The sequence below is a fragment of the Amorphotheca resinae genome (assembly GCF_003019875.1).
Source record: "Amorphotheca resinae ATCC 22711 unplaced genomic scaffold M430scaffold_8, whole genome shotgun sequence".
Taxonomy (NCBI): domain Eukaryota; kingdom Fungi; phylum Ascomycota; class Leotiomycetes; order Helotiales; family Amorphothecaceae; genus Amorphotheca; species Amorphotheca resinae.
Genome location: NW_020194478.1, coordinates 740,495 through 763,986, shown reverse-complemented (window position 1 = coordinate 763,986; position 23,492 = coordinate 740,495). Strand labels below are relative to the sequence as shown.

The 23,492-nt window shown below is 50.9% G+C and overlaps 8 protein-coding genes across 8 annotated transcripts; 5 read left to right on the top strand and 3 right to left on the bottom strand.

The window, feature by feature from the left end:
- Nucleotides 1-852: 852 nt before the first annotated feature.
- Nucleotides 853-2,473, top strand: M430DRAFT_59665 (hypothetical protein; the record flags this gene model as incomplete). Its single annotated transcript, XM_024868814.1, has 2 exons — nt 853-2,401; nt 2,469-2,473. Exons 1-2 carry the CDS (start codon nt 988-990, stop codon nt 2,471-2,473), a joined length of 1,419 nt encoding a protein of 472 aa, XP_024719594.1. The 5' UTR covers nt 853-987.
- A 2,960-nt stretch (nt 2,474-5,433) lies between these two features.
- Nucleotides 5,434-6,118, bottom strand: M430DRAFT_255575 (hypothetical protein). The gene has a single exon (XM_024865260.1). The coding sequence runs from the start codon at nt 5,892-5,894 to the stop codon at nt 5,463-5,465; it is 432 nt and encodes a 143-aa protein (XP_024719593.1). The 5' UTR covers nt 5,895-6,118; the 3' UTR covers nt 5,434-5,462.
- Nucleotides 6,119-6,365: 247 nt separating this feature from the next.
- On the top strand, nt 6,366-7,597 carry M430DRAFT_104764 (hypothetical protein; the record flags this gene model as incomplete). The annotated part of the gene is made up of 2 exons (XM_024860952.1): nt 6,366-6,775; nt 6,823-7,597. 2 exons carry the CDS (start codon nt 6,366-6,368, stop codon nt 7,595-7,597), a joined length of 1,185 nt encoding a protein of 394 aa, XP_024719592.1.
- Nucleotides 7,598-8,504: 907 nt separating this feature from the next.
- M430DRAFT_105160 (hypothetical protein) lies at nt 8,505-9,401 on the top strand (the record flags this gene model as incomplete). The annotated part of the gene is made up of 1 exon (XM_024860983.1): nt 8,505-9,401. A coding segment is annotated over one exon (897 nt), but the record flags the coding sequence as incomplete, so codon positions are not given.
- Nucleotides 9,402-10,448: 1,047 nt separating this feature from the next.
- On the bottom strand, nt 10,449-11,892 carry M430DRAFT_255551 (hypothetical protein). Its single transcript, XM_024865259.1, has 10 exons — nt 11,797-11,892; nt 11,569-11,749; nt 11,470-11,523; nt 11,330-11,420; nt 11,232-11,277; nt 11,154-11,183; nt 10,931-11,104; nt 10,720-10,816; nt 10,585-10,668; nt 10,449-10,527 (listed from the first exon to the last, which is right to left on the bottom strand). Coding segments are annotated over exons 2-9 (606 nt in total). The 5' UTR covers nt 11,681-11,749; nt 11,797-11,892; the 3' UTR covers nt 10,449-10,527; nt 10,585-10,666.
- A 2,724-nt stretch (nt 11,893-14,616) lies between these two features.
- M430DRAFT_29010 (hypothetical protein) lies at nt 14,617-17,094 on the top strand (the record flags this gene model as incomplete). The annotated part of the gene is made up of 7 exons (XM_024865840.1): nt 14,617-14,730; nt 14,781-14,884; nt 14,937-15,118; nt 15,177-15,404; nt 15,462-15,772; nt 15,824-16,548; nt 16,611-17,094. The coding sequence occupies 7 exons, from the start codon at nt 14,617-14,619 to the stop codon at nt 17,092-17,094; spliced, it is 2,148 nt and encodes a 715-aa protein (XP_024719589.1).
- A 3,134-nt stretch (nt 17,095-20,228) lies between these two features.
- Nucleotides 20,229-21,262, top strand: M430DRAFT_43264 (hypothetical protein; the record flags this gene model as incomplete). Its single annotated transcript, XM_024867607.1, has 4 exons — nt 20,229-20,485; nt 20,547-20,634; nt 20,702-21,116; nt 21,172-21,262. The coding sequence occupies 4 exons, from the start codon at nt 20,229-20,231 to the stop codon at nt 21,186-21,188; spliced, it is 777 nt and encodes a 258-aa protein (XP_024719588.1). The 3' UTR covers nt 21,189-21,262.
- A 641-nt stretch (nt 21,263-21,903) lies between these two features.
- M430DRAFT_29008 (hypothetical protein) lies at nt 21,904-23,238 on the bottom strand (the record flags this gene model as incomplete). The annotated part of the gene is made up of 1 exon (XM_024865839.1): nt 21,904-23,238. The coding sequence occupies one exon, from the start codon at nt 23,236-23,238 to the stop codon at nt 21,904-21,906; it is 1,335 nt and encodes a 444-aa protein (XP_024719587.1).
- Nucleotides 23,239-23,492: the final 254 nt, after the last annotated feature.

Below are 23,492 nucleotides of genomic sequence, written 5' to 3'. Positions count from 1 at the left end.
CATCTACAACCGCCCAAGCACAATACTTTCGCCTTCGCCTTCTTCAGCTTCAAATGACTTGAGAAGCCATAATATCAAATGCTTAAGCATATCCTTCGCATTGACAAGGCTGTCTCTGCTGCCGCTTCAACAATTTAACAACCACCTTCGCAAGGCTCAACATGGGTCGACACGGGAACTGAAAACCACTGTATAGTCAGCAAGTGTTTGCAGGAAATGTGTTGTACATAAGTGACGACATATGAGAGATCAGAATGTTGATACGCGTTCGCAGCATTCGCAACTTGTGCGTCTGAGTGAGCTGGGTATAACGTAATGTTGTTCATCATTTCAAAGGCATTAAGAAAAAGGGTGGGAAATGGGAACGTACCGAGAAGGCTATCCCTTATCTCTTGTTCGTGGGCTTGTGATCATGGACACCCTGAACACCTTCATTGAGAATCCACCCGAAATGTCTTTGAACATCCTGTAAAATTGGCATCAAATATATGCGCTGCTCAGAAAATATCTCTGATCTCAGAAAATGTACGAATCCATTCCCTAGGACTCAAGAACTCGCGCAATCTCATTTTTATCCCCTCTTTTATGAAGCGAGATTTTCTCATTGACTGAACAAAGACAATCCATCCCGAATCAGAAGCATTTGAATCAATCCGGATTCGGTAGAATTCTTTGAGCTGCCTGCAAGTAGCTTTGTTATATTTCGAAACCACGGATTAGTACGGATATATATCACGTCCAAAAGCGGTGCGAATGGTCCTTTGTAACTCGACATCATGAACGATAAAAAGGCCTGAATTCACCTGGACCCGATGATGATAATCGTCAGGAACTTGTAAGAAGGAATTGATTCGGCTTCTATAATAATCCCGGGATTTCGAATTTACTAATCTCGAAAGATTCCGTCTCATGAACCGGTAAGGATGCAAATCCAGATTCCTTCAAAGTACCAATCTGCCTAACGTGGATAGTCTACTGGACCGCGTCATGAATGGAAGGGTATGTAAGAAAGCTGCGGTGCTCTTGGGAAGGAGGACTCGCTCGAACCCTCCGCCGCAGCAAGCATCGGACTCTAGTACACCGCCTAATATATACTGTCACGATAGCGAACAAGGGTATCTCGGGCCGGAGCACAGTCCTGCTACATCTCCTGTTGGCACGACAGCTGTAGAGGAAAGCACTCGAGAGCCGCGGATGAGAGGTCGAAGTCAGACGGAGCCGGGTTGCGACAACGCAGACAAGCAAAAGACAAGTGATAATTGTGGACAAGATGCCTCTGTATCGGAGTTCTTGCCGGAGTCGATTGATAGGATAAGGCAGGACTCCCCGCCCAAACCACCCTTGTCATCATACCCCGAGTTATTCATATTCGAAAAACCAAATGAGGAGATTGGTACTGCACTGGCTCTGTCAAAACTAATGGTATGGCGGTGGAACACGGTCTTACAATGTGAAGATAAAGTAGCGAACTACAGTAGAACTATCCACCAACTTCAGAAAGAGGAATTGAACGCGGAAAGAATTATCGAGAAGATAGATCAACGGGTCGACGACGCAGGAGAAGATCCCCTGTTCGATATAGACCAGGCGCGCCGGGAGTTTGAAGATGCCGAAGAAATTCGGTTGAGACTTCGCGCCGAGAGAGCAAGAATCGAACTGAAGCTCGGGCGGAAACAGGACGAGATGGAACTTGCCAAGAGCAAACTGATCAGGGAGTGGGAGAGGTTACTAGCTGAGAACAATCTCCTCGAACCAGCCCCTGCAGATAGCGACGAAGGGTCTCACCATACTGACGGCGGACGCTCACTAGAGCGGAATTCTCAAACCCCAACTGCGAGCGAAGCAGCTCGATACGCCGCAGAGGATGCCCGGGCCGCCGCCATCAAGGAACTGCACCTTCGGGAGCGGCATCTCCAGGGCGCGCGCCATAAACTCGACCACTGGCAAGAACACTACGAGCACGAGTACCGTGCACATCAGGAGTGCATAGCCGAACGCGGCCGCAGCCTGTTCGACAACATGCTGCTCCGCCAGCAGCAAGAAGCAACCGCCGCGCTCATCGCAGCAGAGGAAGCCTTTGAAGCGTCACGTAAACACGTCCGCGCCCTCGGCGTCGTGCTGCACGACACAGACCAGGAATCTGGCTTTGCATCCTATGCGGAAGACGGGTATCGGGAGTCCATGGAGGCAGACATGGTCCGGCTTGTGGATCGTGAACGCATCGAGCGATGGATGAACGAGCCGGATAGGCCGTCTCACCCGGCGGACTGCGATGAATGGGACTCAGAGGAGGTGGGTCTCTGTGATAGCATCAGCGTGGTTGCACAGGGGAAGGGGAGAAAGAGGATCGACCGCTGGCGGTCAATGTGCGAACTGCTCGAGATCGATGCGTTGGGAGATGGTATGTAGGTCTTGAATGGCGTATCTTTCCCCTGTATGTCTTGTATGCATGCAACAAGCTCAAACAGTGTGATGATTTGAGATAATGCGCACCTTCTGTGCAGTTCATGTTTTTTGAAAGATAGAATGAAGTCCTGGGAACTTTTAAGCTCAATTTTCGCGTACTGGTCCCGTGACCCAGTATCACGTGATCATGTGTTCCACGAATGGATGTAGCTGTAATTCCAGAGGCAGGTAGTAGTTCTAGCATAATAGCATATGCCACAGTCGTCGTAGGGAACCAGAAATCAAGAGAATAGGAATCTTCTGCGCATCATTACTTGTAATTGTAACGGATCCAGCCTGCCGAAGTCTTGCACGTGATGCGTGGACCTGACTAGCCCGATATCCAGTACGTTGTCCTCGCAACCAGACTAACAACACTTTCTTCATAAAACTCTCCTCCCCGGAAACCAAATAGGAGAGATATAGAGAGGCGGAAAGGCGTCCGAGATGGCTCTCTACGGCGTAGAAACTTATGTAGAAGGGATAAGACCCCCTCACAAAGCTCATGCTGCTCATCATCAGTTGCGCCCCCTGAAATCAGTAGTTGAAGATGTTCCCAGCCTTGCTTGTGATAAGCTGCCTTTTTTACTTTAGCGTCCCAGGGAGCTCTTCTCTGTACTACTTTACTGTATGTGTACTACTTTGTATTATTCTGGCATAGTCGGCGGGAGAGCAAACGGATTCGGAGATTCAAACTCCAGACTCCACCAGTAGGCATTCGGCAATCTGGGGAAGGGAGATATGAGAAGCAAGTGATCGTGATACGTAAGGGTATTAGGGATGCGGCAGCAAGATCTCACATAGGAGGCGGGTTTAGTCTCATGCGGTTACTTACTTGCTGTTGCTGCTGCTGTATGTTGAGTTGTTGTTAGCTAGGGACTACTACTAGGGGTAGGTCTCAGCTTCAAATGACTGATCATCCATCGCTAGGCATTGCTTTCATCGTTGCTCTTACCGCTGTTTAGCCCCCGAGGAGCCCCTGTCGCGAATAGTATGATATCACTTCATAATGAACGGCTGAGGTACCCCGTACAGAATACTGTACATATGTCGTGTGAAGATAACTGATTGCTGCGCATGCAGGCGCATCTTGATGATCGGTGGTGATAGGCCATCCCGGGGTGCGGTATGTATGTAAGGGGGGAAGGGGGTTGGCGATTCTGCCAACGGGCTTTCGAGGTTCAGTGAGCGGTGAAGGCGCAAAGCATCGCCATCCAAGTTCGAACTTCCAACCTACTGTGACATACAGTATCTGACCATGCCTGACTCCGTATATCTGCATAGCCTAACGCATCTTGGCTCCCTTTCCAGGCGGGCCGTTGTTCGTTTGGCCTCTTCTCTGCCTATTGCTGTGGTACGGCCCAGCCACAGCTAACTACGCGGTGTCGGGTGAGCTGTGAGCAAGATATGATGCTGGATAAAGACGGAGGGAGGCATGCGATCCTCCAGTAGGAATTCTGCATGGCGGCTGTGGGTGTGATGGAGGGGTTCGTTGGATGGCGGGAAGGGAGGGTGAGGGCCTCAGAAGACTCCCTCACTATGTTGATGACGGCGTCTGACACCCTGCCAATGACGTCCAGCGGTGCGCCGCTCACGAATCATGGAGACGGCAGGAAGATGGGGGGGAGAAGGGGAAGAAGAAGGGCCAGAACGTTGGAACCACCTCTCCCTTCATATCAACCTCGAGAGTTAAAGAGGGGTACAGACTGTCAAGAATGGAGGTGCTAAGGATTTGAGGGTTTGGAGATCGCCAGGCGGCGGAGGCTTGAAAGTTGACGATGGAGCTGGAGTGCCGTTAGCTGGCGAGGCGGCGGCGGCGGGGGAAAGGAGCCGGGTGGAGAGTGGCGGCGAAGCATGTGCCATTACTCCGGATTAAGGAAGTCGGTAATGCTGATGTGCGTCCAGACTGCAGAAGAGCAAAGCAAGTCTTGCCATCATTATTTGCCATGTGCGCTGGGTTGCGTTGCTGTGGAGCAGATCCCGAATACACGGCACCTGTATCAACAACTCTCAGAGCCAAATCAACATTCAACAATGTCAACACCCGACGGCATGCTGCTTATCCTAGCCTCGTAGTTCGCGCAAGGAGTAGTCAAAGGAGAGAATACCTCGGGACCGCGCAGAGTTAGAACACGAAGTGGAAAGGAAATGGAAAATCCCGAAGAAGCCGGGAGAAGGGGGAAGGGGTCAGGACTCAGGACCACAAGTAGCAGCTAGCTGGGTTCTAGGTTGCTTGAGGTTATATTGGTAAATTCCCAGGCGCCGCTCTGACGTTATGCCCATGTCAGAATGATGATAATCCACGGCGCGAGGTACGTAGCGCTACAGGGTTCACACGCGATGTGTGTCGGCAAAGGAGGTACCTTGAGGTAGCAGTACATGGCCATCGATGTTATGTTCACCCCCGAGTCGTAGGCAAGGACTGAAGGGGGTTTCTGGCTTGTTTCTCTGCCTCCTTCCCCCCCTCTTATTTTCTACGAGCGTTTAGGTTCTTCTCCCTGGCTTTTAGGTCCGAAGGTTCTAAAACCACTTTTCCGCTCCTCTTTTTTTCCTTTTTTCTCCGTCGCGGCGATTCATGACATGCTTCCCGACCTGCACCGGCGCCGCTCGGCTGGGCTCTAGAGAGGAACGGGCGCGCGCTAGGAGGGGCCATGAGGCTCCCCCTGCGTGTTTGGTGATTTTATCCATCATTTTGTCCGTATTTTACACTTGGTAATTATTATACCTGGAATCCTGGATCCATATTTCCATCCTCGGGATTGCAGATGCCCCAATGCACATACAGGGCTCCGTCTCCTGTCGTGTGCATCTGTCGCGGGACCCCCTGCATGCCACCACGCTGGAGCGCATTCTGCATTGTTATTTTTGCATCTTGGTTTCTGCCGTGTTTTTCTTATGTATAATGTATATTTATTTTCATCTAATTTCGTCGTATTCTTCTGCCTATTAGGTTGCCTATCATATTGTGACCATGCCCCTCCGGTCGACAGTGCAAAGGCTACTGGACAGTGCTATTCCTAGATCCATCGTCGTAGCTCCACTAACTGGATGCTGGAGGCTTTGAGCCTTGCGGATCGCCGTCTACTCGACAACAGCAGATTATTATTGCGACGGCTATGATGGTTGTGCTGATGATCCTGATCATTGTCATTATTATTGTTGCTGCCCGTACAGAGTCCTCTTGACGGGCTCTCCCCTCTCCATCCCCTCCCCTCCAACACCAACACCAACAGCAACTTGATTATAATTGACTTTATTGCCATTGATCTCCTCTCCATTTCCTGCTCTGGCCCCATTGCCCCAGCGTCCAACCCCCCCTGACTCTCCCCCTGACCGCCTTCCTGTGGCCCACTGGTCGCCCCGTCAGAACAGGCAAACAGACAAGGGAAAAATCCTCGACGCCGGCCGCGCCTTAGAATCAACAGAGGGAGAGAGCAGAGCGTACACATCGTCCTCTTGAGACTACTTGGACTGCGTTCTGACCATCATCGCCACCGTCACTCACCACCCGCCTCCCCTCGGGAACCGTCGCCCATCGACCATCGACCATTGACCATTTACCCACCAACTACTTCCAACCCACGACGCAATCCTACATTCCGAACGCCCTGCCCGGTGGCCAATAGCCAATAACCCGCCCGCCGCCTCCCAGTCCTCCTGTCGCACGTCGCTACGAAGATCCACGATCAACGTGCAGGAACAACACAAACAGACCCCTTCCGCCCTCACCTCCTCGCCTCGTCGACCTGGTCCGTCGCAAACAACCACTCTCTCCGCCTCGCCGCCTCTCCGCCTCTCCTCCTCCTCCTCATCCATCATCCTCCCCCCCCCCGCCGACTGCACTACACGACTCCCTCCTCCATCCTCCCTCGTCCCTCCTCTCCGCCCCTCATCATATGGTCGCGCAACCCCTCGCAACCATGCCTTACAATACTCGTCGCAAGTCGCTGTCCCTGCCGTCCTTGGGCATCCATCTCCCCGTCACGCATGCTGAGAGAGCTGCCGCACGCCTCTCACCGCCTTCCACATCGTCTACTCCTGACCATCCGCCACCCAAAAAGATAAAGCGCTCCCACGATGAGTCGCCGTCCATGTCCCCTCCGCCAAAACGAGATGCCATCAAGTACGAGCATACCCCCCCGCCTTCGCCAGAAGCCGAGGGGGACGATTCCGAATGCGACGAGGCGAAGCCAAAGGAGATCGACCTCGAGGGCATCAACGACGAGATCGTGGAGGGCGTGATCTTACAACTGCAGAAGACGGGGAATAGACCGCACCTGGTCAAAGAGCTGGCCGCGGTCCTGTCTCCGACTGTGAAGATCGTCGAAACGTAAGTCGTGCTCCCACTACCCCTCGCGCCCCGACTAATCTCCTCAGTTCTGCGAACCCTTCGGCCATCATCTCTTCGCGACTGTCGTCCTACCTAAAGCGACCGTGGACTGCGCTGGCGCCCTGCCCTATTGCGAAGGAACTGGAGACGGTCCACCCGCGAAGAACGTACTTCTACCTCACCACCTATCAGCACCAACCCATACCAGATCCGTCAACCATCCAATTCCCACAGCGGTCGATAATTTCGCCCGCGCTGTCGAGCGCAGCGTCGCGGACCGATGAAGCCGATGCGGAGCGCAGGAGAGAGCTGTCGCCATCGCCCGAGGTCGATCTGTCCTCGCCGGAGTTCGATGATCACGACATGGGCGCGCCTCCAACACCGACAGGTTCCTACTCGGGTTCCTACTCGGGCTCCTTCATAGGACGCCTCGGGCCAGTGCGGAATCACCGCGCCGCGTCGCCACCGCTCGAGAAGGACGAGAAGGAGTTCACCCAGACGGCCCGAGGGATGCAGAAGAGGAAGCTGGGCAGGGACATACAGATGAGTGGGGTCCCATCCGAGATGGAAGATCACCCTGCGAGGCATCTAGATTCCGATTCATTATTCGGAGACGGGAGGGGATTGAGCGTCTTGAATTCGTCGGTCTTCACCAGCAGTCCGGCGATGAAGGCGAGCTCGTGGTCCTTGAACCCCCTGAAACGAGGCATCGAGGAATCGAACGATCTGTGGGCGCGCATCGACGGCGCTCTGGAATGGGATTTGCGGAGTCCGGAAAATATCGAGCTGGACGAGTTGGACGGATTATTGGACGATTTCTGAATTACGAGACAACGGCCGGTTTCTTCATTTCGTTGTACATGCATTATCTCACCTCTTTTTTGCTCCCATTTATTGCATCGCATCGCATCGCATCTCAGCACATCACATCGAGGACACATCTTGGGCTGGCTAGCCTCATCTATCCTCTATTTACTGCTACCGTCTCTCCGCGCTTCTCTCGCATGGTTTTCCAGATTTACAGAATCCCTTGTACGATGTAGTATAGTAGAAGAGCGCACCGCGCGCCCTTTTAAAAAAGAAGCCGAGGCGAGGCAAGACGAGGCGAGCAAAAGCAACACACAGGGTCAGGGGCTTAGGGGTTTTGGCAAGATCCATCTTACCATCATCATCATTATTTTTTGTGATGGCTTGCAGGCGTTCAGGGGAGGCAGAGACTTGATGAATGAAACTCAAATTATCCTTGTACATTTACCTTACGCTATACATCGCACACCTATATATATAACGTGCCACTAGGTCACCTCCTTGCCTTGCCTTGCTTGAGCCAGGCTGGTAAGGAACACTTTGTAGTTGATAATCTCCACATATCTATTATTTTCTGCTGCCTTGCTTTATGTAGGCGCGTGGCATGTGGCATGTGTTGGCCGCTCACGTGACACCCCCCTTCTTTCTTCTAGAAATAAAACAACTTCACCCCTAGGCAAATTCTCGGAGTCATATATCCATATCCCGTCCGTCCGCTCTGCTATACACAAGCTCCGGAATCACGTAGATAGTAGTGTCAATCGTGCCAATAGGCATAGCAGAGTCAGAAGTGAGGCTCAGTGAGCACAGTGGGCATACTCTAATTTAGTGGCTTACTAAGCAAGGTTTAGACAACCTCGGTCGGATCACTCAACTCTTGACTCTCCAACAACTGCGAAACCCGAACCTGAAAGCCCATTCCCCTACACTTATGTCCAAAAGTCGTACACAAGTCCGCATAGTTTGCATATCTGACCTCCACAGCCTCCCACTTCCCTCTACTCTTCCGCCAGGCGATATCCTAACCGTCGCAGGTGACCTGACCGAGGGCCGCCCATCCCAGCTCCTCTCTCGTCTCAAGGAACTCCAGAACTTGAAATCGCAATTTCCTTTCATCTTTGTTATTGGGGGCAACCATGATCGCGCACTAGACGACAAATGCGACTCGCGCGACGCACCTATATACGATGATCAAGCGGAGCGCGAAGAGTGTCGCAGAGCATTCCGCACAGCTTCCGATGTCGTCTACCTCGAGAACAGCGGTGTCGAAATATGTGTCAATGGAAGAACTATCAAGGTATGGGGCTCACCAGGATCGTTGGCGACTACACGACAGACATGCTTCGGATACACAGCAGGGAAGGATGCGCAAGATTTATGGGCACAGATCCCCGCTGACACGGATATCCTCATTACCCATGGACCGCCACTTGGGTATCTGGACAATGATGGACTCGGATGTGAAGAGTTGAGGAAAGCTCTGTGGAGAGTCAAACCTTTGGCCCACATCTTTGGGCATGTTCATGAGGGACATGGATCGCTGGTATTACAGTACGATGAGGTACAGAAGAATTACGAAGCTGCTGTCTCGGATTGGAAAGCGGCAATCATGGAGGACCAGGCCTCGAAAGAAGCAGGAAAATACATTCCACGGCACCTTGCACCAGGTTTGGCTAATCGCCCGCCGTTTCCGAGGTGGCCAGATGGGAGAGACGTGACCAAACATGGTTCGCGGCAGAACAAACCGGAGGAGACCATTCTAGTGAATGCTTCTGTGAAGTCCATTCCACCGCTTGATCCCATTGTCATCCAGATATAATTCTTTCTATATCAAGTGACTTTATAGAAAGATTACTACTACTTCCCACTGAAGTTCCTGCAGTGCGATCGAAATCGATATCTCGGCAACGCAAATACATAGAATAATAAGCTCGTTTTCCTCCCATCCCTCAGCTCAATAATAGGTGGTCCCCATCACATATCGAAAGGAGGGGACGATTCTTGGCAAGGCAGCAAAGCAATATCGCGAGACCTTCAATATAATATAATATCCTGAGGCCGCTTCACCCATTAAGCCTAATAGCATCATCCATCATCTGGATTACACTGCCTTACTATCCAGGCCCCTTACCTTACCTTACCTTAGATACTCAGCAGATAAGATCAGTAATTGGGTGACCGACCACCAGCGAATACCTACCTTACCTTACTGTTGTACTCTTTTTCGATTTCTCACCGCTGCCTGATAAGCCAGAGGTAATCTACCTTACCTTAAGTATTAAAGTAAGGGAATGAATGGTACATACGACCACAGACTAAGGAGAATTGGGCATCCCGTCCGCTCTGCCATACACAAGCCTTAGATCGGCAGATTAGTAGTTGGGTGGGTGACCACCAGCGTATACCTGCTGTTGTATGTCTTTTTATTTTTCATCTTCCTTTCTGGAAGGGGGGGAATAGATGGGATGGGATGGGATGGATTGGGGGATAGGGATAGAGGGGTAGGCATTTATATTTTGTTTTATATATTTATTTAGGTTGAAGAAATGGCGATCACACATTCCAAATAATCCCCTCAAAAAAGAAAAAAAAACATCACAAAACATCTTCTTTCTTATATTCATCTATTCATACATACATAACCCCCCCATCCACCCCCCAAAGATCCAAATCTTCTCTTCGCCCGCCCTCCCTCAAGCAGCAGCTGTACTCTCCGCCACATCAGGACCCGCAGCTACAGCTGAAGCAGCTTCGGCCTTCACATATACAGTTTGATTAGTATATAGGGTATAGGTTATTATTATGGAATATTCGAGAGAGGGGAGAGAAAAACTCACAGCTGCTGCGATACCCGCGGATCCATTGCTGGCGTTGGGGTTTACGCTAGGAGATGAGGCGGCGGCAGCGGTTGCGGTGCTGGATGCTGCTGCGGCTCCGGCTTTGCCCTGGGGGGTAGGGGTTAGTGGATTGTTTGATATTGGTGAGGAAAGGGAGGGGGTTACTTTTTTGGCTGCGCCGTTTCCGGCTTTGGCTGCGTTTCCTGCGGTGCCTGCGTTTCCGGCTTTGGCAGCGGCAGCGCCCTGTTTCTGGTCAATGTTAGGAGTGTGGGGAAGAGGATGGGGGTTGGGGGAACGAACATTGGCATCTCCCTTTACCTGGTTCTGTTAGCTGGATCCTTGGAGAGAGGGGTTGAGAACCGACCTTTTTCGCTGCAGACTTGCCGGTTCCTACCGCCTGTTGCCAAGTCAGTTGCTGGCATACAAGAATGTGCAGATGGGAGGATGGATCGAGGTAATCCAACTCTCCCCACAGTCTGGAGGAACAAGGAGACATTCTGGCGGAACTCACAGCTACTCCAGAGGCGACAGGCGTAGCAGCCTCCTTTCCTTTCCGAGCCTCAAGCTTTGAGGGGGATCGAAGACCAAGACTGCCTAGGTTGATACCGGTAAGACTCTGGACGATGCTGTCCACTCCACTTTCACCTGACTGGGCGGCCGCAGCGTCATTGGCGTTTGCAGCTCCCTGGCTTGGATTAATGGTTATCCGTGTGTTGATAAGATTGATAACTCACCTTGTCTTGGCTGGCAGAGTTTGCACCACCCTGTTGTGATCAGTAATTACCTCTACCCTGCGTCTCTTCGGGACTTACTTTGCCTTTCTTTCCTGTGTCGGCCGCAGCTGTCCCATTCTGGGCGCTTGAGAAGGGATGAGTACTGAGGTGACAGAGATGGAGACATGATTACATACGCGGAATGAGCAGCTCCTTTTCCTTTCCCTTTCTTCTTGTCTCCTGATGTTGAGCTTGTAAGAGACGTGGCGGCCGAAATAGTCGAGTTGGCTAGATCATATTAAGCGTATAATCAATCCATCCCTAAGGTGATTCTTACCTGCATTGTGCTCCTTGTCTTTCTTGGGGATACGTTCAGAGAGTTTAGTAGTATCTGACAGGTGTTAGATGCATCGATGTATGGAGATGAATGCCGTACCAATTGGATACGGGACTCGCGCCACTAAACCATCCCCAACCGGCAGCGCACGGGAGGTAACGACACCGGCAGAAAGGGCGATGAGTGCCAAGATGGACGTAAAGTTCTTCATAATGATTTGCTGAAAGGGCGTCAAGCCAGTAGACGTAAATGGGTGAAAGAACGAAAATAATGAGCACAGCTACTTTCATCAGCATATCTCGTCATAGGGATTCCGGTTCTACTCACCTCAGTTTGAAAGGAGAAATAAAAATGATAAAAATGTCCTGCACGTGAAAAGGAGGGAAGTAAGAGCTTGAGGTAGGAATAGAAGGTAATGTTATCTCTTGGCTCTTATATCCAAGAGTGGTTTCGGGGATCACGTTATCCATGGACCTAGATGGGAAGTACCGTGAAACGAGAGGATGTCGACATATCAAGGATAAGTCATGACTCGTTTGATCAACGTCCCAGGGAGAATGAAAAATTCCCCGGATGAACGCAGCCATGTCATAAGACGGCAGTCCCCAGAACGGCGGCTGAGTGTCTATGCGGGATCATCTCCGTCCAAAAATAGGCTAGGGCCTGAGATCTTGAGAAAATTACTCTGGAGTCTGAAGCATCAAGTTGAAGTGAGGCAGTGACATGCTCTGCTACAGGTCGAGAGCAGGAGAAGAATGACTGGGGAGTATGCCACGCGTAAGGCTGATCGACGGGTCGACGAGACATGCTAAGGAAATCTCTTGGCAAGAAGAAGCATATCACGTTCCAGAACGACCGGCACTGGAAAGAAGATCTTAGCTGATTAGATGAAATATCGAGGTTTCAATTGAGAGAATCGCACCGTCTCGGTGAAGTCGAGGGTTGGTTTGAAGAGAATCGGGGATCCGCGACACCGTGCGAGTGTGAAACGCATAGCGGCTCCAGATCAAACCGTCGCTCAAACACACTCAGCTCCAAAGGAGGGGATGTACGCGCAATAATAAAACAAGAACTGGCGTGATGGTCACAATCCCGATGCAACTTGCGCCGGATGTGATCATCGCAAAGGAAACAAGTCGAGTGCCATGGCTGTTGCACACATGCTATGATTTTACCATTGGTCCGCAATATGTGGGGTTGATGGAGAAAGGGGTTTAAGCGCCTTGCGCCGCAACATTATAGACACCTCAATTCTTGAATTCCTCTGAATCATTCTCGCGATTGGAAGAAAGCCCTTGGGTGCTATCTGACTACTAGTTTCAGGGGAATGTGACCTTTTGAAGGCTTCCAATCGCGGCCTTTGACACGGTAAGCGAGAATCAAGCACCCTCCGAGGGACCAGGAAACGAGGACTTGAAGAACGAAACGCTCGAACCACTACAATATTGGCCAACTTGTGGGATATTGATATATCTGAAGAAGCCACCGCTTATAGATAGGTCATGACCATGGAATTTTCAACCCCTTGAAAAGAAACCCGACTAAGTTATGTAACCAGCAGTGATATGGAGAAAAAAGCTCGAGAAATATCAATTTCCCTATCCAAGCCGGAGAACGAATCGGGATACGTGGTCGCATTGTAAGGCAAGCGTATATTTTCATCTCCAGTCTCTAATATGTGGCTTACATCCGAGGATTGTCTTCATTGCAGTGGAAAGAACCTTCTTGATCTCATCAAGTTTCGCGTGACCGAGACATATCAGGGCACCATTCCTGTAGATAAGTCAACCGGAAGGAGCGCCTCCCCTGGTTGCATTGAATCGTCCGATGAGAGAGATGCTGTTTAGTATGTTAGAACTGATGGTATAATGGGAGAGTATTAGCCGAACAGAAAAAACTCATTGCGTGGATACTGAACCGTTGCCAGGAGCAAAATGTTCACAGTGATAGAGCAGAGGTTATAAAGCAGAGTTTCTAAAGCAAAGGTAGAAAGAGTTTCTAAAGCAAAGGTAGAAGTATAACCACTGCATTTGATTCTGCAGTCTGGGAGGGCGAACTCGACTATCCCGAGAGTAGAGGAGCCGAGATATTGACGTCGTGGTGCTTTATTCCGTGTTCATCTTTTTAACATTCCCAAAGATTCAGAAACGTGGTGGATAGGACCTGGTTGTGATGCTCATCCAGGTTGACGTAGCAATCAATGACCAGAGTAGCCCCCCTGCAATCTTTTCTCCTAAGGTAGATGAATCATAATCGCGTGGATTTCTTCCCTGGGCCATCTTTTTCACTTGACCCAGAAAATATCCCCTTCATCAGCGTCGTCTTGCAACCATTGCACAAAACCGCTGGCAGGCGCCTGGTTCTGCCTCCTGTGGGTTGAACGAAGGTCCTTGATGTGCTTCGGCTATTAAGCTTGAGAACCGAGGATAGATTCTTGGAGCTGGACTGTGACTACTGGACCTTGAAGTCTAAGGACCGGTTCTCAGATTTTCGTGACGGGGACTGCGCCAGCTTCTGTCAGAGGAAGAGGCATATCTCCCTTGTCTTTCAACAGCTGCATATCTTTTTTGTGGTTTCTGAGCATGATGAGTGCAAGGTGCTCAGCAAAACTGTACGTTCCACTTGCTCGGACTTGGGCGTCGATCACAAAAGCAAGAAGGTGCGAAGAGAATGAACTGGAAGTATTCCGACAACATGACGAACAGTCTATTGGCTGCCTTGCAGTCAGTTATCACAGCCTCGAAAGCGAGCTGAAAACTTCATCTTCCTCATCCTCATCCACATTCACATTGTCTTTTGATCTTATACCAATAACATAGTCTATTCCTCGCATCAGGACACAAACTTGACCGGAGGTCGGCGATTAGTTGTCGCAGGGGGAAGGTATTTCCGCATCACGTGTGACCACCGGCCGGCGGGGCATATAGCCACCGGGCGGTGAGATATTCTGCCATCTTGTTACCAAGACCCGTAAATTTAAAATATACCTAAGGTACAATACGTACCTCTCTCTTCCTTACGCGCCTCCGACGCCCTTCTTCCGATCCATACAGTTGAGTGGCTTGGCGCAAAAGCGGTTTACTTTGACTGCTCTCCCTTTTTGACTCTAACGCAAAAACCCGACCTGGCCCGTGACATTACTCTATCATGGATGCTGGCAATGACAGCAACCATGACAACTCCGAGCAGGGCTCACCCGCCTTGACAGCTTCCAAGCCACCACGAATGCAACCATCCTGCGACTTCTGCCGCCGGTTAAAGGTATTACCAACATGCTCTATTCCATTGGTTGCAATACTGACAAGCGTCAGATCAAATGCGAAAGGAAAGCACCAGGCGAGCCATGCCTCCAGTGCAGGGCTCGAGATGCCGAGTGCAAAAGCACCGTCATTCCCAGAAGACCGAAGACGAAGAGGTTTGGCAAACTGATGCCCTGGGGGTCTGCTACATCTGCTGAGAACTACCAGGAAGGACCATCTATCTTTGATGGAGAGTCGTATCCAGCAACTGGAATCAGCGATCGCCTCCGCCATTTCAGCCCCGGAAGATTCTGAAGACTGGGAACAAGGCAACATCTCACGTCAGGTGGGAATATCAGACAATCTGTCCATGATATTAATAAATGAGCAAGGAGGGTCTCAATTTGTTGGTATGTTTGATACTTCTCCCCGCACTCCCTGGCCACTTGGGGTCTAAGAAGCGCACAGGGTCATCGTCAGGATTCTCTATATTTTCACCTCGTGGCCTCCGGTGGATCTCGGAGAAGACTGGATCTCGAGATCTGGAACGACTTGTAGATCAAGTATTTCATCTCGACCCAGAAACTTGGGACCAGGGGTGCTGGAACAAATTTGTCGATGTTACATGGCACCCGATTCCGCAAGATCAACATGAACCATTCCCAGAAAAAGATGTAGCTCTCAAATATGTTGAAGGTATATTCCTATATAATTACGTCCTCAGTCCAACTTGGCATACTAATATGAACCTAGCATTCTTCAATACTTGCAATTCCATTTTCCCTGTCTTTAACCGGACTATTTTTGATAGAAGATTTGAGCGGCAATACTCAGATAACCCCCCCACGGGGACAGGATGGTATGCATCTTTTAACATGGTTCTTGCTATTGGCAGCGCTCTCGACACTGAACATCCTTTGGCGAATCCAAACCACATTATGCGAAGAGCTTTAGATCTCTCACAGGGTCCTTCTGCGAAGTGGTTGAGAAATGCGACCAGCGTTTTCCTTGATATACAGTTCGGGCCGGCAACACTATTGTCCGTGCAGGCGCTGGTTGTAATGGTAAGCTTATTGCCCATTGTCTCCTATATCCCTACTGAGCATCTGCATTAGGCTTTGCTGTTACAAGGAGCTTCGAATCCACATCAAGTATATACTCTGGTGGCTACAGCTGCAAGATTAGCACATGCTATCGGTCTCCATCGTTGGTTAGACGACTTTGGACTATCCGAAGAGCAGGCAGATGAACGGCGCAATACTTTCTGGCTACTCTACACGGTAGATAAGGGCACTTCTCTTCAGACCGGACGTCCGTCGATCATCCATGATCAGGATATAGGAATCGCGTTGCCGCAGGAGAAAGAACCTATATTGCTGTATCCCAATGGGAGGCGGAGGTTTGATACATTTACCGCCTCAGCAAAACTAGCCGTGATCGAGAGTCGAGTTTACACCGAACTCTATTCTACGCGGTCGCGAACGAGAACCGTTCTTCAAAGACTGAAATCGATAGGGCTATTAGACACCGAACTTCAGAAATGGCGAGAACATATTCCTATCGAGATACGACCGGAGCACGAGATCATATGCGATCCACAGCAACTGATGGCGGTTGTTATACTCCATTACTCTTACTATAATTGTCTTACGGCCATCCACCGAGTATCAATCTATCATGGCCCTTGGACGATCGAGCCTGAAGACCAGAAGCTAGCTCGACATGACATCGATTTGAACCCGCGAGTTTATGCCAGCGAATCAATCTGTGTAGCTGCTGCGCGGAAGGTCATCCAAATTCTTGATCTTTTCAAGAATGAGAGTACTCCACCCATGATATGGTACCAATCTTACCCTAAGCCTGTCCTATCTGCTGTTATCGAGTACTAAATACCTTCCACAGGATCGCCGTATCCCAGCCACTCTGCGCTTCATTGACACTATTTGCTAATATCCTTCAACATCCTCGAGATCCCAACGCCATGTCTGATCTCAACATGATGCATTATGTCACCTCTCTCCTAGCCCAATTAGTTGCTCACGGACATTTCGCTTTTGCTAGCAACACGCTTTCGATCTTCCAGGAGTTGCTTCAAATTGCGAACCTTTTCCTAGCTAGAGAACTCCACCAGTCTCAGCCTGCGCAAAGTACTACGCCAGCTTCAATTCCCCCTGGGACCGACTTAGATCTCTCTCAGCCTGCCTCGGCAAGCCCGGATACGTCGTCTCAAGTCCCTGACATTCCTTACCCAAATCAATATTTCGAGGAGATGACGCTCTTTCACGACCGTACATTGTCACTCATAAATCCGCAAACGTCGTTCCCTCTGGATGAGACGGATGGCTTTGCACAGGGCGACTGGTTTTCGCCTATGGATATTCAGTGAAGATCTTCTTGGGTTGGAGAAAAGCAGAAAGGCTAGAAAATAGAGGATAGAAGGGGTGGCGCAGTCTGTTTGCCGCAATATCTGTACTAGATAATTGGTTCCTGCATTCTCCTGTCTGTCAGCGTTTGCCAAGACATCAACAACCCTCCTCCAGCCAAAAGCTCACTACCTGCTGTGCTTAAAAACTATCGCGTAGCTTCAGCTCCTCGAGTTCCCCGGGCAAAGGAAAGTGTCCTCCATCATCTCCAGTACTTACATTTTAACAACCGTCGCCTCTCGCTCTGGACATGTTGACATTCATTCAAAGATAAACTAGTCAGTCCTACGATCGATCCGCTCTAACCTCGGCCCTATGCGCGGCTCTCTCGGACGTTTGGTCTAGGATCGGGGGATTCGGACGACGGGATCGTCGTTGGCTTGGCCGCGGCGCCTTCCGTGTTCTGGTCCTGTAAGCCCAAGCAAGCCATGGGAATGTGATAGGTAGGATGGCGGGGGAGGCTATGCTATGCACTTCAGCGTTCCGCCAGGAACGGATGGCGGAGCGGGGGGAGGGGGGGTGGTGAGGGGGACGAAGACATCGAATTTTTATATATGCGGATAGATGGATTAGATAGATAGATAGATAGATACTGTAGACAGACGGATATGTAGATATATATTCATTGATTGATCGATTGATTTGATTTGATCTAATTTGATTCGATCAGTTCTCAGCCTTACTATATATACCTACCCAACAATACTGTACTGTACTGTACCTGAATCCCTATCTATCTCTATCTCTTATCTATCTATTTATCTATCTTAGGTAGCAAGCAAGGCTGATTGATCGCAACGCATGACGCGACGATCCCTCTTCTCCTGCGTCGCTATGGCGTCAAGCGCATGCCCGCGAGCGAGGCTGAGAGGGGGCATCATTCATGTGATGACGCTTGCTTGCTTGCTTGCTTGCTTCCATTCTTTCTTTTTTCTTTTCTTTTCTTTTGTTTCGTTTGTATTACCCCCCGACGGTTTCTTATCTTTTGATGATAATAATAATAATGATAATCGGAAGGGAGAGAAATTCAAAATAAGATGTTTTCATTTCATCCTTTTTTTTCCTGATAACTCAATATATCATTATGCTTATTATGACCCGTGATCATAGATACCTTAGATAGGAAAGGAAAACGATATGCGTTTATATGCCCATGTTTTTGTTTATGTTTTTATATATAGAGACATGGAAGATGCTCGAGCGCGCGCGCGGACCGCGAAAGCATGGAATCGCATGGTTTGCCGGGCGAGTCATACATACCTACGGCAGAACGCTGGGACGCATCCGAGGGGACCGGGGAATGCATAATGGAAAGGCGGAGTGATGGAAAAAAGAAAAAAGAAAAAAATAGATGCAGGATGCGGAGATTGAGGGGATTTGATTGATTGCTTTTAGGAAGAGAGGGATTCTTCTCCTTTTTAAAAAAGGGGGGGGGGGGGTTGTCTGGATTTAAGGGAGGATGGGGAATGCAGGATGAGGATGGGGATGAAGATATGGTGGCCTCAGGAGGAAGGAACTCCGAGGATGGGAGAACAAGCATAAAAAAGGAGGTGCGGGGGGGAGGTGGAAGGGGGGTGTTGGAATGCAGAGATTAAAAATAGAAAACGAAAGAAAAAAAATAAAAAATAAAAATAACAGAGAGATGGGGATGGAAAGAAATAGAGAGAGGGGAAGAAACAAAAGCAAACGAAGAAAAAAACACACACAGTCAGTCACAAAGCAGAGAAGAAAAAAAATAGACAAAAAAAAAGAATTCTCCGGAGCGGCTTGTGTCTCGGACTGGAGATCAACCCGGGGCCGTGAGCAGCAGCGAGCATACTTCCCGCCACGGTGGCCTGAACCAAAGGCATGATGATGATGATACCGGATACATATAAGGAACGCGGGGTATATAGATATATCTCTATATATATATCTTTATAATAAAAGATAAAAGATGGACGTACAAGGAAAGGAGTAAACAAAGAAAGAAGCCGGATGCAGCAAGACGCGTAACTCATACCAAGTAGAAACAGCGCAGCCAGATAAAGTTGGCCATGGATGTGTGTGTGGCACAAGCTTCTCCTTTCCTCTGGATGCCACTACAGGCGCCGGGTTTCAGATGGTGGCTGATGGGCGCCTCTCGAGGAAACGGGGGCGCGCGCTGATTGGTTGATGGGGGGCACTCGGTGTTGGGTTCTAGACCATAACAAAACTAGCGTGTGGCGGAACCGGGGGCATTATTCAGCAGTCAAGGCAAGAGCGACTGAGCGAGTGGGGACCGTGGCTGGCCCGTGCGATGCCTGATGGCGGCCTTGCGTGCCTTGCGTGCCTTACGCGCGCTCTGCCGGCAGTATATAAGAAGGCCGCTCCTCCCACCATTTTGGAGAGCCTTCTCGCGTAAATTGGCGGAACTTTTTCGATTTGCCGCACCGAAACCCAGCCGCCTTGCCAACCCGCCTCCGTCGCCATCGCCACCTCCATCCATCTCCATCTCTCCTCCATCTCCATCTCCATCTCTCTACTCCATCTCCCCATTCTATCATCGTCGCAGGCTTCCAAACTCTGCAGCGCATCTTCGCGTCCGGCACATTCATTCATCAAAAGCCCCGACAGGCCGCGCGCGACTCTGATCCTGCTCTTGGTCCTCTTGCGACAATCGCCGTTGTCATCGCGTCGACGTCGCATCAACTTGCGCATCTTCTTTCCCCGCCAACCCTCCCCATTTACTCCTTTCTTCTTCTCTCCCAATAGAATATTATTTCTATCCTCGGTCGCGATCCATCCAAGATCAAAACTGAGGATTATTGTCGAGCAGCGACTGTAGGGGAGACATTGAGTTGTTTTTCTCCCACAAACGGTACGACCATCTCTCCTCTCGGCTGCGCAAAAGCAAACAAAACAAAAACAAACCCCACACCTCTTCTTCTTTGACCCCTCCCAACTCTCTCACCTCTCACACCTCTTCCACCTTGATCCTTCGAGTCGCGATCTTACGCTTTCTCGAACGTCCCGACTATTACAAGTCCTTGACCTCGATCTAACATCAAACCCACAAACAGACCTGCTCTTTACATCTGTGTCCAACTCTCTAGAAGCATACGTACCCTTCTTCAAGATGGATCAGATCCAAACCCATCCCTCCAACGCCGCGCAGGCGAAGACCTTCATCGCTCCCGGTTCGCTGTCGTTCCCAGGTGGCGCTGGTGAACTCACTCCTCCCTCGTCCGAGGCGGATAAGCAGAACGCGCAGAAGGTCAACGGCGGCCAGCAGCAGGGTGCGCAGGCCTCAAGTGGCAACGGGGTGACTCCCGCGACTCCTGCTGCGACCCCGGGCGCAACTCAAGGCGCGAGTGGTATTGTTCCTACCTTGCAGTATGTATAACCCTTGAAGGCCTCGGCTTGCGCATACGTGAGGCTTATCTTGCATGTAAAGAAACATCGTTGCCACGGTCAATCTCGATTGCCGCTTGGACCTCAAGACGATCGCCCTGCATGCGAGAAATGCTGAATACAATCCAAAGGTACTTGCTGACTCTAGGCTTGCTATATTATTCTCCCCTCTTTTCTTGCTAACCTGATCCTGCTCAGCGTTTCGCGGCTGTCATCATGCGTATCCGTGAGCCCAAGACCACCGCCTTGATCTTTGCCTCGGGCAAGATGGTCGTGACCGGAGCGAAGTCAGAGGACGATTCGAAGCTTGCATCACGAAAGTATGCTCGCATCATTCAAAAGCTCGGCTTCAACGCGAAGTTCACGGACTTCAAGATCCAGAACATCGTCGGCTCCTGTGACATCAAGTTCCCCATCCGCCTGGAGGGTCTTGCGTCTCGCCACCACAACTTCAGCTCGTACGAGCCCGAGCTGTTCCCTGGCTTGATCTATCGGATGATCAAACCTAAGATCGTCCTCCTGATCTTCGTCAGTGGGAAGATCGTCCTGACCGGTGCGAAAGTCCGAGAAGAGATCTACCAGGCCTTTGAGATGATCTACCCTGTGCTTCAAGGTATGCGCGAACTGATCGCAGTGCCCTCCATACATATGCTAATATCATGTTCTAGACTTCAAGAAGGTCTGATCGGGGCCCCGCCCAGATCTGCATCAGCGGTACGATCACTCAACCCGACTACCGTTCGGTGTACCAACAACCCCATAACCCTCTACTTGTACAAGTATTTCGATTTCACGAGTTCATGATCCCTTTTTCCAAAAAAAGCAACAACATCTAGTGGCGCATCACCCGTACCGGCTTGACGATCCACATCCGTCTTCCGGCAGTCACCATGATGCGCACGTTGTCCCTGCATTGCATCGGCGTACAAGGGGGGTAGGAGGAGTCAAAACGGCTCCATTTGGTTTTTAGCATGTTTGTCCTTCACACACAGAACATAGATTGCAGCACCACTGGCGATGGCATGTGCGCAGGTCGAAGATGCCGCCCTAATTGTTTCTGATCGCAAAGAGTTATTGCTCATTGGTCACCGTTTTTTATCTGCTGATTGGTATCCAGGGGGGAAGCATCAGAGGACACAGCGTGATTTCACAGGCGGCGGGCCTTGACGTCTAGCAGCCTTTTTACTATCGTGGTGGCAGTATACCGTTGCTTTTTTTCATGCTGCACACTGGCTATTGAGTAGTGGACGGAAGTCTGCGAATCAGTGCTCGGGCATTGCTTCGGGCTGTCGTGAATTTGCTCTTTTAGATAGACTAATTCCATCACGATAGATCGATAACTCCCATCTCATGCATGTGATGAGTGATATGTGTCTACTTTAATTCCCTTCTACGTCTTGTTATAACCTGCTTCCCTTCCGCAGCTCCTGTTCCAAGATCAAGCCTGGCCTCCCTCCTCGACTCCCATCCTGCGTGACTACATCCTCCACGGGATCTTTCGGCCACGCCCACTTATCCTTGAACTCCTCAGGACACTCTCCACTAATACACTTAACGATGCATTCCCCAATCACCGGCAAGAACTTATATCCATGTCCACTACCGCCCGTCGCGATAAACAGATTCTCAAACTCCGGATGGTACGTGATGAGGAAATCGCCGCGCGGCGTATCGCTATACCAGCAGAGTCTCGATCTCGCAAACGGGCGGTCGGCCAGCCATGGGATCATCTCGCGCAGCGCGGCGCGGCACGCGTCCTCGCCCTCGCGCGGCACCCAGAGTTTGGGATCGTCGACCGCGGTGCGCGGTAGGCTCACGGAGATCAGGGATCCGTCGCTCCTCCTCCTCCTATCGTCGGGGTCGCGGATGCGCGTCGGGTTCAGGTAGCCGTAGGCGTGGCGCGCGACCTTCAATACGCGGTTCTTGGGAGGGATTATGAAGAGCCCAGTCGTCATGTTGAGCAGTACTGGCATGCGGCTGAGCCGCTCTTGCTCCGCCGCTGTGAGGTCCACGTATGTGAGCACCTGCCCTGTGGCCGTGGCGCGCCCTCGTAGATCGACGAGTCCGCCCGTCCAAGCACCCGCTGCTAATACGACCAGATCCGCTTTCAGTACGCTCCCATCTTTGACTCGTACACCGATGACCTTCTTCTTCCCCTCCCGAACCAGCTGTGTCACCTCCGCGTGTATGAATTCCACCCTCCCCGTGTCCTGTACGCGCTGCCACAAATACCGCATCCCCGCCTCCGCATCCGCCCATCCACTCCCTCGATTCACATATCCCCAATCACCACTCCCGCCGCCCGTCCCCACCACCTTCTCAATGCTCTCCCTATCACTTAGCTCCTGCACCTCTTCTTCTGCACCATGATCAGCATCGAGCGCGCGCACGTTCTCCAAACTGCCCCGCACGTACGCCTCGCCCAGCTCCCCACGCTTCGCTACCAGCACGAGTCCGCTCTCCGCATACCGGCCATCGGCACCGAGCGCGGTCTCGCGCCAGGCGCGCTGCGCGGCAGATGCGAGCGCTGCGTACGCCCGGTCGGAGTAGTCGGCGCGGATGATCCGTGAGGAGTCGATGCTGGCGCCGTCTGGGGCGGGGAAGGGGGACCGGTCGAGAAGCAGGATGCGGGTGCGCGCGTAAGTCGGGTTCTGGGTCAGGGCCAGCGCGGTCGAGAGCCCGAAGACGCCGCTCCCGGTTATGAGGATCGTGGAGGGGGGAGGGGAAAGGGGCATTGGGAGGAGGGTGTTTGTAGGGAGGGGGTGGGAAGGGGAGGGGAAGGGAGGGGATGAAAATGGATGGATGGATGGATTGATAGATAAATACCTTGGGTAGGGAGGAAAGAAAGATGGGATAGACTCTAGAAAGATGGATATGATAGATAGACGGGTGGAGTGGGAGAGCCCTTGATAAAAGAATGTTTGGTTTTCACTTGAAAAGTGGTGAGGTTGCTGCTGAGCACTGAGGTCTGAAGGTGGGGTCGTATTTT

What these genes read in the sequence shown, in the direction of transcription:
- M430DRAFT_255551 (XM_024865259.1), bottom strand. Translation starts at nt 11,680, where the DNA reads ATGAAGAACTTTACGTCCATCTTGGCACTCATCGCCCTTTCTGCCGGT. An exon ending in AGACAAGGAGCACAATGCAG is followed by an intron (nt 11,421 to 11,469) that starts GTAAGAATCACC and finishes AATATGATCTAG; the next exon opens with CCAACTCGACTATTTCGGCC. An exon ending in CTGTCGCCTCTGGAGTAGCT is followed by an intron (nt 10,817 to 10,930) that starts GTGAGTTCCGCC and finishes ACTTGGCAACAG; the next exon opens with GCGGTAGGAACCGGCAAGTC.
- M430DRAFT_255575 (XM_024865260.1), bottom strand. Translation starts at nt 5,894, where the DNA reads ATGTGTACGCTCTGCTCTCTCCCTCTGTTGATTCTAAGGCGCGGCCGG.